This window comes from Heterocephalus glaber, unplaced genomic scaffold (genome assembly GCF_053883595.1).
Source record: "Heterocephalus glaber isolate CG9 unplaced genomic scaffold, H.glaber_assembly_v1.0 deba00001608, whole genome shotgun sequence".
Lineage (NCBI taxonomy): Eukaryota > Metazoa > Chordata > Mammalia > Rodentia > Bathyergidae > Heterocephalus > Heterocephalus glaber.
In genome coordinates, this window is record NW_028258379.1 from 19,227,375 (window position 1) to 19,245,021 (window position 17,647).

The 17,647-nt window shown below is 37.2% G+C and overlaps 1 protein-coding gene across 1 annotated transcript in view; it reads left to right on the top strand.

Moving 5' to 3' along the window:
• The window catches only part of Nrxn3 (neurexin 3), a 1,580,164-nt gene that overhangs the window by 1,197,838 nt on the left and 364,679 nt on the right, over window positions 1–17,647 (top strand). The window contains 1 exon segment of the mRNA XM_087195138.1: window positions 15,823–16,004. Coding sequence (XP_087051264.1) covers window positions 15,823–16,004 — 182 coding nt within the window.

A 17,647-nucleotide genomic window follows, 5' to 3' on the forward strand; every position in this document is an offset into this window, starting at 1 on the left:
GTTCTCTTTAAAGTAAAACTTTGGACATGTGTTAAAGAATGCAGTTAAATTGGTAGATGATGGAAAGTGAATCACTAGTAAGAGGATCAGACTCCTTCAACAAATGTCTTTACCTGGTACAGAAGACGTCATCCCAGCCACACTCTAGGTCACCCATGGCCTCAAGGCAGGGAAATTCTTTGAGCATCACTTTGCCCCCTGGAGGAACCTCTTTCCTCTTCATTATCCAGGCTTTCCCTGGAAGTGGGAGGGCTGATAAAAATGCTAGCCTTAGACTTTGCATTCTGCTGCTCCAGCCATGTGAATCTGATTCGTTCTTCCTGCTGGTTTGGAGACATTAAAGTGAGCAAAGCTGTTTTCTAAGTTTCTTGATCTGCATGGTGGTAGCCAGAGTCAGAGGAAATGGGGGCAGTGGGAAAGAGAATAAATCTTCGAGAATGATGTGCATGTGATCTCTGGAAAGCAGAGCCCGTATTTGTGGGGAGGCTTCAAATACTCGGCCATTGCTTTGGGGAATCTTCCAGCATCCAATAAAACCTGCTACCTATGAGGCACAATGTGAAGCAGAAGCTGAGGCTGAGAGATAAGGACAGTCAGGATATATGGCTGAATAAAGAACTTTCAATCTCCTTTTCTTAGGAGATGGACAAGTATCCCATCATTCATAAAAAGTACCCACATCAAAAAACAGCTTACAATCCAAGTGCACACAGCCCTGTCGAAATCTTTTCACATGATTGACTTAATCAGAAGACCTAATCTAACAAGGAGAAGCACTGTATTAATTTAAATATGGCAGGTGCTATCTAAGTTTATTGCAAGAGCTGAAGACCAATTATCTTGTATTTTTCCCTAAAATTGCATTTTCTAAAAAGAGACTGGTATGTCTGAATATATCCATCATAACAAATCGTCAAACTTTGATGGCAGTGGCTGGTGTTTATTTGCAGCGTGTCATATCTGTACTGTTGAATCAATGCTAAAGTCATCGTATTAGAATTAAGAGGAGGCCTGGGAAATGCGTTTTATAGACTTGCAGTATGGCTTTGTGAATAAAAGCATAAGGCCAGGGGCAAGTGTAGAAAGTGCCTCCCTTCAGGACTAAAGGGTAAAAATAGAGATAATGCAGACATTTCCTACAAGTCCAAGGTAAATGATAAATTTTAACACATTTTTTATCACCAGGACTTGAGGAATAGGCACATACTGAATAGATGGAAGGATGCTGAGGGGAGACAGAGTGAAGGACATGGAGGATGTTTTTGAAATATATTTCATTAGGAGGGAGAGATAAGAATCACCAAATATTAGCAAAAGGTGATGGACTTGCAAAAAGTCATAAGAAAAAAAAGGTATAAGCTGAAGCTATGAAGAGTATAAAACTATTTTAGAAAGTTAGAGATTTACATATTAAGAGAAAGTCAGATTTTTTTAAAGTAACCTAATTGTGGAAATATTATGTAATGATGGCCTTGTTCATTGACGAAAGGTGAAGAATATAAGGTTTGTTGAATGAATAATGAACAGTGGCTATAACAACTAGGAGTTTTGACCCATTTTGATTTCTTATGTGGCTCTTGGATCTAGACCGTTTTGTTTTAAGAAGAAAAAACAACTTTTGGCCTAATATTTCTGGAGATATTTTATTTAACCCATTGAAAATCTTACGAGTTAACTGTATCAAATAAACTTCCTTCTCCCTCCAAGTATACACACAGAGAAAAACACTCACGTGCTCAGTATGAGAGGAGTGATAAGTTGGAATCCATCACCTCATGTTTTGACACCATTAAAAATGATAAAGGTAATGTGATAATATGAACAGATGTTCAAATGCTCAAGTAGAAGATTTCAAGATTATGTAAGCACTACAATTACAATCATGTTCCTGTAGTTGGAGGCCAGAGAGAAAGACAAATAGATGTATGTTTAGTGAGTGTTATTTGTGCAAATCAATTTATATAATCTTTTAGGTCCTCAAGAGATAATAAATGCTTGGGAAATAGCGGAGCAGAATCTGAGTATATTCTACAATGACAATGAGGGTGAAAACATGGACTCCCATAGTCATGGAGTTCTGACCAAATGTTTGAACCACTGTCCTACAAGTATGTGAAATTCAATACGCCACACCTTAAACTTATCCCACCTCCTTGCCCTGAACTTCTCTTCCGTTTCTATCTCTAACTTTATTTGCACAAATTTGAACATCGATCCAACAGTGCTCCTCCTTTTTTTCTTCCTGGGATATCCAAGTCCTTTTAGTCTTCGTGTCCTCGGGTATCCATTCCTCCTCCTGTTTCTCAGGATCACTGAGCAGTCCCACTCCCCACTTCTCCTGCCTGTGCCACTGGGAGGATTTTCCTGTAGATACACAAGAATGCTTTCTCCTCCTTCCAACTGCCGCTGCAGACATAGTTAGCTTCCTCAGACGTAAGTAAGATGTTTCTCCACTGACCAAAGTAGTCATTCTCCAAATTTTAAATGCTACAACTCTTTTATTAAAAAAATTGATGTGGGCTGGGGATTCAGCTCAGTGGTTCTGCCGCCTGCCTCACAAGTGCAAGGTCCCGAGTTCGATCCCCAGTACAAAAAAAAAAAAAATTGATGTGTGATTGTAATAGATTTACTAAACTCAAAGCTATGGGCTCAGAAAGTTAAATAATTACTTCGTGGAAATTGTAGTTGCAATCTATAGGGTATTTCTGTTACAAAAACATGGCGAGGAAAGCACTGGCTCATCTACTGAAGTACAAATACCTGACTCTGACTTTCAGCTCCCTGCCCAGCTCCCACCATCCTATGGTCAAGAATTGTCTTTGCTAGTCTCACATCTGCAGCCTCCACACTGTCTACTAGGGATTGTGCTCTGTCCCCCAAATGCAAAGTGCTGTATCACATCTTTGCTCCAAATCAAGTGTCCTTCTCTGTTCGAAAATCAGGCAACTGCAATTTCACCCTGAAGCCTCAGTACAAGTCTATATTGTACCTTGTGATTTCCTGCTATGGATTTCTATTTCATTTTGAACATCTCTACTGATCACATCACGCTGTATTATACCTACAGCATATTTCTTGATACATTGAAGAGATGTCCAAAGAACAAATTATTTTTTACATTCATGTATATTACATTTAATTTGTATATATTAAATGCTCTGTCTCCTAAAATAGATTATTTTGACTATAATTACTTAAGTAAATTTTAATGTCTTAAAGCAAGTATTTCTTTATTCTTCTTTGTAATTTTTCGGCAAATCTTAAATGCCTATTTTTCTTTATGAACTTCAAAGAAATGAGATTCCATTTAGAAGTGCCTTAAAGAGTAACATAGTCAATATGTTCATATTTTCCCTATCTAGAAATATCATGTTATCTCCATATATATATAGAAAAATGTTTCTGACTTAAAAATTATAGTTCATTTAATTTTTCTTTATATAGCTTTCTTCTTGAATATATTTCAAGATATTTTATAGATTTTTGTTTTTATAGTTTTTCCTTTCATTTCAACTTAATGATTGCTATTATTAATATATGTTTTGCTGTGATTTTGTTTTGGTTCTAGGGTTTGAACCCCAGGCCTTCTGAGCAAACATCCCCAGAATTTATATTCTAAGACAAGGTCTCAGTAAGTCACTAAATTGCCAAGGCTAGGCTCAAACTTGGGGTACTCCTGCTTCAGCCTCTTAATGTACAGGGATTATGGATTTGGAGCAACATGTCCAAATCTATTGGGTTTTTTTAGTGGTAAAACATACACAACAAAGTTCATTTTAACTATTTTTAAGTGTGCCAGCCAGAGGCATTAAGTACATTCAATCTGTTGTACAGCTACTATGACTGTCTATTTCCAGCATCCTAAACTGCAACTCTGTGCCCAGGTAACAAAAATTCCCCAATCCTCCCCTCCCCTGAGCCCTGGTAACTACTATTCTACTTTTTGCATCCATAAAGTTGACTATTCCTGGCACTTTATATGATTGGAATTATATAATATTCATCCTTTTGCATCTGACTTATTTAATTTAGCATGTCTTTCAGTTTATCCCATGTGTCAGAATTTCATTTCTTTTTTAAACTGAATAATATTCCACTGAATGTGTAAGCCATATTTTGTTTATCCTTCTCTCAAAAGACATTTGGTCCTTTCCTTCTTTTTGAATGTTGTGAATACTGCTGCTACGATTATAGGTGTACAAATATTTATTTGAGTCCATGCTTCCAGTTCATTTGTGTATATATAGCTTGAAATGAAATTATTGAACCACATGATAAGTTTATATTTTTTAGAAACTTTCATACTGCTTTCTACAGTAACTACAGCATTTTAATTCTTAGCAACAGTGTAAAAGTTTCCAAATTCTCTACATCTTTGCCAATATTTATCATTTTCTATTTTTTGATACTAACCGTCTTCAAGTGTATAAAGTGATATTTTGATGTGGTTTTGATTTTCAATTTCTTGTCAAGTAGTCATCTTAAGTATCTTCTTTGTGCTTACTCCCCATTTGTATACCTTCTTCGGGCAAATGCATATTCAGGTCCTTTATTCTTTTCTTTTTTCTTTTACGTTTTGGTCACGACGGGTATTGAACCTAAGGCCTTGGGCATGCGAAGCTCATGCCCGACCTCTGAGCTACCCTCCCAGTGTATCTGTTATGAAGGTTGTTTGTTCTTTGATTGTTGATTTTTAGGGGTTTTGTATACTTTCTGGATATGAATCTCTTGCCAGATACATAAATGATTTGCAAATATTTTCTCCCATTCTGTGGATCACCTTTCTACTCAGTCGGTGATGTCCACTGATGCCCAGAAGCTCTGAATTTTGAAATCCAATTTACCTACTCTTTGACTTTGTGGCCTGTATTTTTTGTGTCATATCCCAGAAATTATTGCCAAATTCAACGTCATGAAGCTATTCCAATATGTTCACTTCCGCGTGTTACATTCTTAGCTAGTACGTTCATCTTTGATCTCTGCTGAGCCAATTTCATTCTTGTGCATAGGAGTTTTCCAGCACCATTCATTAAAAAGACTGTCCTTTTCCTTTTGAATGGCCCTAGCACTTTTGCAAAAATCAATGGGTCATCTTTGGGAGGGTGAGAAGTCACTAATTTTTATGTATTTATCTTATTTGAGATGGACTTTGCAGTTGTTCTTATTACTCAAAGTCTTTCAATGAGTTATCTAAGGCATATGTGTAGCCAAGCATGTATCTTCCAAGCCTTATTTCCAGCATTTTACAGTTTATTCTATTTTATTGAGTCAGTATTTTAGTAAGAATTTCTAAAACCATGTTGAAAAATACTGTGATAATGAATATCTCTAGTTTCCTAATTTTAATGACAAAATATTGCTATTTAGTATATTTGTTTTGGATAGAAACTATCATATTTAGAATAGTTTGTTCAACTTCTATTTTAACTAAAAGTTTTGAGGGTATGGACACTGATTTTTGTCAAATACCTATTAAACTCCTGGATACAATTATATTCTAATTCTATTTTAATTAAATGATGCAATACAATTTAAGAAGACACCTTTATGTTGAAACACACTTCTCATATTACTAGAGTGCTGTATTATTTTTTTCATGTACCCTTGAATTACTTATTCAGAAAATTTGGTCAATGTCCATAAGTGAAATTATGTAGGATGCTTGGTTTTCATGCTACAGACTTATCAGGTGTTGCTATTATGACTGTGTTGTGTTTGTAGGTGAATTGAGGGGGGTCTTAGTCCTTTTGAACCACTGTAACAAAATGCCCTCAACTGGGTAGGTCTTTCAATGACATGAATTTATATCCTATCGTTCTGAACCCGAAGAAGTCCAACACAAGACAGATTCTGTTGGTGTCTGGTGAGGGACTCTGCCCTTGTAGATGGTATCGTCTCCCTCAACTTCAACGTTCCTTTTACAGCTTAATTCTAGAAATAATTAAGTATTTATCAACATGAACATTATCAGTATACTAAGTGTTACAATTTGAAATGTATATGAATTACTGAATGTGCTCCTTTTCTTAGGTTAATTCCTGAGCTATCACACCATCACTACCTTCATTCCTTGTCAGTTTATTTAATCAGCCTTATTGTGTCCCTGTGTGTCCCAGGCACTGTGACAGTTACCAGGGTTCCTTCACTAACCAAGATTCCTCTAGATATGAAAGAGAGCAAGTTTGAACTGGCTTCAACTAAACACTTTGGCTATTAGAAGTTGTAAGAAAAGCAAAAGCAGCATTTTACATTATGGACCACTAAAACCAAGTACTGAGCTTGGAAAGTAAGATTTCTTCTCTGTGTCCCATTTTTGGTCAATGGGCAACAGTTTGTCTTCACTCTTTGAGTCGGGGTTTATTTTCTCAAAAGGCCCTCTCCCTCCGTGGTGGGAGATGTGGCCACATGGTTGTGCCTTTCATGCTACAGCTTCACCATGGGAAAGGCCCTCGTGGGCTGTCCCTGTATGATTATGCTAAAATACAAAAACAAAGACCTGTTCAATGAAGCGCTCTGACTGGTTTAACTTGGAGTAACTTACTACACTTTAGCAAACTGTATGCAGAATCGTTAAGGCTTTGGCAATTTCTATTCAAATCATGTTGGGTTTGGGGGAAAAATTGTAATTTCCATGCTAAAGGGCTTAATGTTTCTAGACAGACAGGAGATATGCTAGGAAGATAAAATAATGAAAGACATCTAAAGGTATAAAAACTTTGGGGAGTCTTTTCACTTTGAGTTGTGCATCATAAAATGGCACTGTTAAAGTGTAGCTCAGAACTCTATATTGCGTGCATGATATTTATTTTGATATCTACTATAACTCTTTAATATTATTATTAAGGAAAAGTATTATTATTTCCTGAGTCATGGGAAAGTGAGGCACTTCTTATTCACTTCTTCTCATTCACTTACATATTATGGCCCATGAGCATAATAATTGATATGTCTTCCTTTTTCCTAATTATCAAATGGTCCTATGACTAAGAGCTATCTTTCTCATGCACTCAAGAGTCATTGCCCTTCAAAAACATTAACCAATTTTTCCAAGAAGATCATGTTCTATAAATTAGAGCTGCAAATGACCCAAAGCCAAGTGTGTGTAGCCCTTGACCCTTGAAAGTGTGACATCCATAAAAAACAGGCATTTCAATGAAAGCAGTGAAAAACAGCACAACTTTTTAATCTGTATTTCTTTGCCAAAGAATATTCAGTGCTTAGAAATCCCTTGATTGTCTTTATTAGAGAAGGTATTTCAAAGCTGTAGAAAAAAGAAGGAAAGGAGGGCAGACAAAAGTGCTCTGAACTTCCTTTTTCTTCTGACCATGTCCCAGGGGACAGCATTAGAAGGAATGGAAATGCATTTAGAAAAAATTATGCTACAGAAAGGGCTGATGAGTAATTATGAAATGATCATTTTTATTTTTCTCCTCATTCACTTACATTTTGCCTGAGGACAAATGCATACATGGTCTTTGCTCTTAGCCAACGCTCTATGAAATGAAATAGAATTGTTATTCTTAAATATGTCACATTGGTTTTCTATTATGTATCCCTGTGAAGTAGAATCGGAGATGTATTTTTTTTCCCATGAAAAACAATTTACAGGATGATTTAGGAACTGAGGGGTAACATAAAACAATTTGACTCAAAATGGGTGTGATTTTCTTATCTGAGCCTGCCAAATATTCACTGAAGAAAAATCATTCAAGTGTCTTTGTGAATAGGTTTCTTGTACAAATTGTAATCTGTGTTCTACTCCACCGTCAGAGATGTTGTGTACCCTAATGGATGAGTATTGATAAAATATTTCCACATTGAGATGAAGCAACAAAAATCTGTCTGAGAAATGGCTATTCATTTTGATGCCCATTTTTGAATTGGGTCTTTATATTTGGAAGAGTCCAATTTTTTTGAGTTTTTGATATATTCTAGATAGTAGACCTTTGTCTGAGAAACAGCTGGTAAAAATTTTTTCTCACATTGTAGGCTGTCTCTTAGCTCTGTTAGTGGTTTCTCTTGCAGTGCAGAAGCTTTTTAATGAGATCCTAGTTGTTGATTCTTTGTGCTAGTTCCCGTTCTACTGAGGATTTGTTCATAAAGTCTTTTCCTGTGATCTTATTGGCTGCTTTTTATTTTGGCTGCATGTTATAAAGCCATCATCCTTCTTGCCAGCATCATCCCCACCCCTACCCTGATTCACAAATACAGGTAAGAGGTAAGAATGTCAGGGGTACAGATTAACAACATGAATAAATATAAACTGTTTTATTTGACAGATTTGGATTAAATTTCTGACTCTACTAGGTGTTTGGTAAAAATAATTGTAAGCTATTTTATCTTACTTTATACTTTCTCTCATCTTTAAAACTGAGATAATAACTGCTATGGACTGAACTGTGTTCCCCCAAATTCATGTATAGTGATCCCTAGGTATCCATGGGGACTGGTTCCAGGAACACCTGCAGATACTAAAATCTTCAGATATTGAAATGACTTAGTATTTCCAAGCATCCTCATGTACACTTTGAATCATCACTAGATTACTTACAATACCTAATGCAACATAAACACTGTGTAAATAGTTGTTATCATGTACTGTTTAATTAATAATGGCCAGAAAAGCAAGCTATAGATGTCCAGTACAGATACAATTAATTTTTTATGAGTATTTTTGATCTGCCATTGGTTAAATCCATGGGTATAGATCATCATGGATATTTAGGGCTAAACTCATTTTTAAGAATGTGACTATTTGGAGGAAGAGCTTTAAAGAGGGAATTAAGTTAAAATAAGATGATTAGAGCATGCTCTAATTCAATATGGCTTATATCCTTCTAAGACAGAGGAATGGGTAGAGAAGCCCATGTGAAGACATAGGGAGAAAATGGCTGCCCACAAGTCAAGGACAGAAGGCTCAGAAGCAAGCAACACTGCTGATACCTTGATCTTTGACTTCAAGCCTCCAGAACTGTGAGAAAATAAATTTCTACTGTTTAAGCCTCCCAGGCAGGTTGTGGTGGATCCTTATGGAGCCCTACCAAGCTAATAATACAACAACCTCTCAAGTGAAAAGTATAGAGATTTAAAACACTGGGTTAGGCCCTTTCTCATGTCTGGGACTCAATACCTACACCAACAAATCAAAGGAGGAAAGGTTTATTTTGGCTCATGTTTTTTAGAGGTTTTAGTGTATAGTCGGCTGACTCCAGCACAGAAGCAGCATGGGCAAAGGGTCTGCTGCTCACTTACTGGTCCTCTTGAAGCAGAGAGGAAAGGAGGAGCCAGGGAGAGATACACCCTCATTTACTGACCCACTGCTTCCAGCCAGGCCCTACTTCCAGCAGCTAAGCTGCTTAACTCACCAGTACTGTAGATGATTCCACCCATGAGTATAGTGTCTCCAAGGTCTAATCACCTTTACAAGCCACATCTATGAGTACATGAGGCCTTTGAAGAGTATTCTTAATGTAACCATAGCAAATACTATATTGTATAATATAATATATTGTAAATATCTCATACATATGGCTGATGAGTATTATTATTAATATTGGTATCAAGGAGTTTGTGAAAGAAATAGTTGCCCCAAAGCAAAAAATAAGCTTATGAAAATTCCTGGAATAAGGGAATTTGAATGTGTTTGAGGAAGCTATGTTTTCACATCAATTTTCAAGTCTAAAGAATTTCATATTTTAACTTTAATCATCTTCTTTTTCCTTAGTGAAAGTATACTGAAATTCTATGAGTAAGAATAACTTTGTTTTATGTTTTGCTGCTATGACACATTTCTGAAATAATGTGTTTCTGAAAACATCATTACTCCTAAGAGTAAGAAAGGGCCAGGATGTATTTGTCAGCATTCACAAGTGTATCAAGAAACTACTTGTGATTCTAATTTCTTCATTTGGGGGAATAAAAGGTATATAAGGTAACACTGCAATAAAATAACTCAATGGTTGTTAGCAGATTTGGAAACAGCACGATTATTTCTTCTTCATAACTCCTTGGAAAAATCCATAACATTTCCATCAACAATTCCAACCAAGTATATTTTCAGGAATTGGTTTTGCAAATACCCTATTATATCTACAAAGAACTGTTCTCTTTGATGATATTTACCACCAGAATAAAACAATAGTGGATTTTTCTTCTTATTAATGGAAAAACATTTAGTTCATTTGGTAGAATTTTATCGGTTTTAGGGTTTTCATCTACTAGCTCCTCTGGTGCCTGTAGTATTAAACATAATATATTAAGGGTCTTACTCTGCATACAAGTTTGAACTCCAGAGTTAACTAAGAAAATTTAATAGTACACTATATTGAACCACTATTGTTTTAGTGGAAAGTCTGAGTTGACACCTTGATTTTGGAATTCTAGCAAATGCCATGAAATATTGCCTCTGTAGATTTCAGAAGGAAACTTCTTTGGCATACGTCCATTTAATTGTAATTTTTCTTCCTGAAAAAGAAAGAGATTGCTTAACATGGAAGGAGTCTCTATCACGCCTAAGGAATGGGAGCTCCACTCTCCCTTAGGGTATATTTGATTCCAGTATTTTCAGTTTCTTGTTTACTCAGCAGCATATATGCCCATTTCTTTGTCAAAGAAATAGGATGTTCTTAAAGTTAGGTGAAATTTCTCTCTTAGTATTCAGTTTGTTCAGTTTTGCTTTGTTTAAGGCATTGGTTTTTTATATAATTTTTGAAAGAGTAGACAAAATAGATTAAAAAGCTATCCATTCAATAACGGATTGGAGAGCTGTTTGTAAAAGCTGTATCGCTTACCTGTACTCCCTAGTGATGCCTTCAATAATAAACAGATCTTGTTTTCAGTTTTTCCTCCTATCAGTCACCATTTTCCCTTTTTTAGGAAGCTCTTGGTTGCCAGGGATTGGTTTAGGAAGTTTTATCCCATGGGTCAGCAGGCCAACTAGATATGAGAGAAGACATTGTCAACAAAGGGAGACGTTGTTTTATTCTCAGCTCCACCACTTAGCGCTAGATCAAGGAGTTGAATCATTTTGAGCTTCCATTTTTCTTTTTCATTAAGACAGTAACAAAAATATTTGTCATTAAAACTTCAGTGAATGGCCGGGGATTTAGCTCAGTGGTTCCGCCACCTGCCTCACAAGCGGAAGGACCCGAGTTTGATCCCCGGTACCAAAACAAAACAAAACAAAAAACTTCAGTGAATACTGAGGGAAGAGGCTTCAGAGGAAATACCCCCAAGGAAAGCAATTTGAAAAATCACACAATGATTTGGAAATATAAGTTCCTACTGTTATGAAAAACGAAGATGATCCATTCCAAAACATCTGGGGAGATAGAAGTGCTGAAGGATATCATAGAACCAAGTAAAAGAAATTGAGAAACAATATTCCTGAAGCCAACGTTCATTATGAAATCATCTAGCTTTACGCCTCCATTATCTAGAAGGGGCATTTGTCAACTTCAAAGCCACAGGTCTTTCCACTTTGGTTTTATTAGCTGTGTGGTAATTGATATGAATAAAAGATAGTTTCCATTTAATAGAAATAACCACATTTACTGGCAGAATATATTTTATGTCATTGGTAGTACATTTATGTTCCAAAAGAATTAGTCAATTTACAACAAAGAGCACAACTGTGGAGAAACTTGATGAAGGAGTGACCAAACAGAAACAAGGGACCTGAAATAATAGAAGAGAGCAGACAGGCGTTATTGCCAGAGGATTTGAGACTTTGTTTTTGGGGAATGTTTAAAGAGATTTGAGTAGGAGTCTGGTGTCTTGTTCCTTAGCCCACTTTATATCAACATGGTTAACACATGAAGTTGTATACATAATTAAGTAATTGATTAATTATTATATATGTAATGTTTGTCCATGGCAATTAATCTATTTCTCTTTAAGTTTGCATCTCTAGAGCCGGGGATTTAGCTCAGTGGTTCCTCTGCCTTCCTCCCAAGTACAAGATCCCAAGTTCAATTTGAACTTGGTACCAAAAACAAACAAACAAACAAAAAACGATAAATTTGCCTCTCTCAGGCTGCCCCTGGGAGGTACTTTCAAAACTTGTTCTATTTTAATAGCAATAGAAAATTATTTCTGGGAAGGCTGGTTTGCATGTAAAAAACACAAATATACAACCAACAATGTATTTGAGTATTTTGCTGAGGCCATTTGATAGACAAAATAATAAGTAAATGACAGGTAGGCAATTGTACTTTCTAACTCTATTTTTCTTATTTTTCATACATACACATATTTGTATACATATACATGTATGTATGCACGCATGCTATTTTTATATTTAAGGTGAATTTTAAACAAGACCATAGTTCTCTATTTATATAGTCTCCAAGAAGAGTAATACATTCTTTGGTTATGTGACTGGAAATAAAATCAGCATCATAAAGCCAGGGCCTTGGAGTTTACAAGTAAAATCAATAATAACAATAATTATCCAAGCAATGCTAAGGAAAGGCTGAGTTGACATCAAAAATTAAATTCCTGTAAAATAAGCATTAAAATGTACCAAAGCTTTAAGAATCTTGGGGGAAAAAAATGAACTAGAAAAACATTTTATCCCTCATTCTCTGTGAGAAACCATACATCACCTGCCTATAGCTTACTGTGCAACTGCGTTAGATTGCTTATGGACTCCCCTCATCACTGCATTGAAATCTCTTACATCCTTTTCTCCTGTCCAGTTACTCTTCCCCACCACACACGTACGTCACTGCATTGAAATCTCTTACATCCTTTTCTCCTGTCCAGTTACTCTTCCCCACCACAAACGTACGGGGCAGGCACCAAAGAATGCATCTTCATATGCTTAAATCCTGCTCTGCCAATATCACCCTCAGTCCTATCACATGAACTAGGCAATTATGAAACAATAAGCCAGATACACTATTTGTGGGTTGTGGGTTAAATAATATGTCATACTTGTACCATCTTGAAAGACAAAATGTATCCACTTAATCTTGATTAGTGAGTGGTGAGTGTGCAGAGATTTCATTCCTGAAATTCGGTGTCCATCAGAACCCTGAAAACCAAAGTCAGCTATTTACAAACTTGAAAATACTGCAGTGTGAAATGCCACAATAGTCATTTTGTCTTCAGTCAAACCAATCATTGTTTTGGTGCTCAGAAAGAAATTTACATGATACTGATTATTAAGAAATGTAGTATGATCTCAGCACTACCATACTGAGCACAGTGAGAAACTAGCAGTTAGATAGCCTAGGTTCAGAAAAGAAAGCATGTAATGTGGTATTGCTCAGCTTAGAAGTGAACATCTTCAATGAATTCCAGAAATATTCCCAAAAAAGTTGATTTGTAATCCACATTTAAAGACAACAAAACTATTTTTTACTTGAAAATATAAAGCAAAATAGTTTCCTCTGGGACTGTAGGCATTTTCTATCAAACGTTTATTTTTTAAAACCATTGTCTTAGTTACTTTTCTCTCATTGCTGGGACAAAATATCTGATGCTCAAAGTTAAAGGGGGAAAAGTTTATTTAGCTCTCAGTTCGTAGAGGTTTTAGTCCATAATCAGCTGGCTCCAAGGCAGAGTGACATCCCAGAGAATAAACAGTTCATAGTAGGCATAAGGTAGCAAAGCAACAAGGGACATCTCTTTCTATCCCTTATATCTTATCCAGGATACTTGGAGTGGGCAGCACTCACACCCTAATCCTATTGCCTTTGACCCTAGCATTGCACCATGAATCCATTCCAGCCTCACACACTCTAGATTCAGCCACCTCTGAAAATGCCACATGTACCATCGCATGAGGCTTTGGGGGGACATCGGAACACAAGCCATGACAACCATGCAAAAGAACAAAACAAGGAAGTAAAGAGAAAGCGACATCATCAGAGTAAAAATTGTAACTCTAATGAACTTCCCCTAAAGGCAGGTTTGCCTGTGGGAACACTCAAGGTCTTTATTCACTAATAAATACAGTAGCAAGAACATATGCTTTACTACCATTTTCTACATAATAAAATAAGCCATGTACTGGACTCTCTGTATCTTTTTGCCCTTTTCAACTATGGAGTTAGAATGATCTAACACAGTGACCATAAATTCATAATACTGGATGCAATTAAAATAAATTGTTAAATTGGATTTTACATCTACTTTGCCCCATCTAATATTGTCATGGTGAAGGTGTTAGTTGTTTACTTAAAAATAAAAATCACTGTGAACTCCTAACCACTGTATCTAAGGAGCTGTGTATCAGTCTTTTAACATGTTCCTTCCCTTTATTTTGCAGCACTGAGAGTTGTAGACAGGAAAGTGGGGGAAATACAAGCAGAGTAGGAGGTTTGTAAAACTATTTGTATGGCGAGAAGAGCCAGAAGGGCTTTTGAAAATAGGCCAGATTTAGAGCTATGGCTTTGTTTTCATTCCATTTTGGTCTAAGGAGAAGTGTAAAGAACTAAGAACGGACGACTCAATCCTCTTGGTGCAGTTCATCATGTATTCATGTTGGTATAGGGTAGAAAAGGCTCTTGGAGTTAGGAGTCCCAGGCTGGGGACTTATTGAAGGTGTCACTGATTCAATTCAGGTATTAGAGCCTCTATTTCCACATCTGAAAATCTGGTACTATATGAAATATCTCATACAAAAGTGAAGATTCAGCTAATAGATTTAAAAAGACTTTGCGAACTGTAAAGCCTGATGCATATTTTGTTGTTGCTACCAATTTTTCACTCATTTTTGTGATGATAAAAGTATTTCCTCATAGAGTATGAAAGTATCTCTACAGCACAATGCACCATGTATTTAGGATAGAATTGGGTAAAATTTTATAAAGTGTCATGAAATGTCACAGGCTGATTTGTACTTTTGGTGATTTTATACATTAATCACCAAGTAACCTTCTAGTTTTCCAAATAAAGAATAAAAGGAACAGTGATGACATTTGTAATCATCTACAGAAAGGGACTTATTTAAATTCTTCACAGATGGAGAGATATCAAGGGTAAATCATTACACCCACATTTCTAATTTTAAGAAGCTTTGAGTGTGTTTATGGATAGTAAGGAGCAAACACTGTTTTGCATATAGAATTAATCATAAACTTTACATACCACATTCCCAAATTCTCCAGATACTTTGGAGAATTTTCCAGAGGCCATCTCCAAAGGATTGAGAAATTCATGAAAGGAAAATAATGTTATGCTGCTTGTAATATACAAACTGAGCAAATTGATACAGCTAGGATGGTGACCTTTCAAAGAGGACAGATGAGATTTTTTTTTATACCTCGGAATTTATTGTGGCTTAGTGCTTTAGGAAGGATAACATGTCGCATATACTCCATAGCATTCTCTTCTGTAGAGAGGGAGGAGCTGAAAGCAGGAGGGGACACCTTTGCAAGTGTCCCCAGAACTGGTCTTGGCTCCACCCCTAGAGTATTCCATAGGAAGAAATGCGGGACAAGTTTTCTACATCGGGCCTTTCCTAGCCAAGATGGAAAATTAATTCTGCTGTCTCAGAAGACAGAAACGTTGTCCCATGTACCAAATCTCTTAGGCATAGCACATTTTTGCCCTCTGCTATTATGAGCAGGAACTGTAGATGTTAAGAATGGCTCTCACTACCATCTGCTTTGTTATTCATTCCATTTCCTTCATTTTTAATTTGGGGTGACAGATGCCTTCTGAGGCTTTGGAAGCCTTCCCTCTCCATACCCAAATACTGCCCTTTGGGGGACATTTCCTCTCTGCAGCTGTTCCATACATCTCACCAGTGTGCCATAGCTGCCAATGTGTCACACAGCGCCCTCATGTCACCTGCTCTCCTTGCTTTCACAGCTGGCGCTACGTACATCTTTGGGAAAAGTGGTGGCCTCATCCTTTATACCTGGCCAGCCAATGACAGGCCCAGCACGCGCTCTGACCGCCTGGCTGTGGGCTTCAGCACCACTGTGAAGGATGGGATCTTAGTACGCATTGACAGCGCTCCAGGACTTGGCGACTTCCTCCAGCTTCACATAGTGAGTACCTGGCCTTGGCCTGGATTCTCTTGTCTTCCTGGTGGTCTGAGTTGGTGAGTCAGATAAATGCAGCAGAACAGTCTGCACAGACATGGTAAAGGTGCACTTTATAAAATTGCCTTCACTTTATGAACCAGCATGCTTAGAATGCCTCAATGATAAAAATGACAAGCTGTTCCTTCTACTCCACAAATATGGGGAACATTCCCTCTAGAAGCTGTGTGATTTGACCTGCCATAAAACATTTACAGACCACTGGGGTACAGAGGGGAGATTTACCCAGTGTGGTTCACTTACCTGGTGCAAGTAGCGAGGCCAACTTGAATGCAAATGATCTCCTAGGCTGGGGGTTGGCAAACTGTGTAAATGGCCAGTTAATAAATATTCCAGGCTCTGCAGGTTACAGCATCTGTCAGAGCTACTCCATTTTGTCACGGACAGTACATATCTTAAAGCATGTGATTGTATTTCAAAAGAATTCAAAAGTATAGCTTTCAGCCAGTTTTCACAAACCCTGTCCTCGGCTGCAAATGTGCCTGTACAGATGTAAGGAATGTGAGATAGAAACTGAGGTTCTCACCTCAGTGCCAGAGTGAAAGGGGCACCAAGAAACCAGCACAGTACCTGAGAGCTTACTGGTGCATACTGCACATTGATGATTTTGCTGTAGTTCTTGTGTTTGTGAGCCAGATGAGACTCTGCATCCAGTCCCTGCAGATCATAAGAACACAGTGCAAGAGTAAGAAATTAAAATGATTTGAAGGAAAAAATTACTTCATTATGAGGATAGAAAATATTTTTATAGCCACAATTAACCCATTTTATCACCTGTGCAGTCTTCAGTTAAGAAAGTAGGCTAAAGAAAGACATGATTTCCATCCATAAGTACCCCAAGTGCAGCTACCAAGAGCAAAGAGAGGAATTGTTCTCATTAGTTGGTGATGTCAAGACTAGAAAGTATGTATTTAATTTGGTGTAATAAGAATTCAGTTTAAATAGAAGGGGGAAAAGCCATTAAGGAAAAAAAAAAAAAGATCAACCAGGGATTAGTCCCAGTCTCTGAAAAGGAAGAAAAGGAACATTGAATGGGAATCTCTGAGTCAGAGTTTTTTTAATGTGCACCTCCAGAGAGGGGAGCAGAGTGTGGGATTTCATTGCTGATCTCTGGAATGGGAGATGGCTGGATGGAACCAGAAGTATCAAGCTCTGTGTTTATGGCAGTGCCCATTTCTAGCACCTGCCCTTCCAGCGTGCTTTGGCAGGGGCAGCTTAGTGACTCAGCTAGAAGCTGGCCTGTACCCAGTAGGCAAAGCATGACTCTTTGTAGGACCCCAAGAAAGGGCTGGTTAGAAGAGATCACCTCAAAATGTGGAAGACAGTCTTAAATAGAGTTGCACTTTTGAAATTCCTTCTCAGATGCCTCTGGAACCATATGGTGTTATAAGCCTGAGTTTCAACATTGTAAAAAGCCATGCCAAGGAGCAAAAAGGAAAGCAGCCATAGTTACTATACTTTGTCTTTATTTGGCCTCTAACAACCTCCATCATTTACAAAACTCTGTGAGATTTATGCTGCCCATAACTTAATGACTATTTCATGGCAGCTATAACTAGGCTATTATTACCAGCTCACTTGCATTTTCA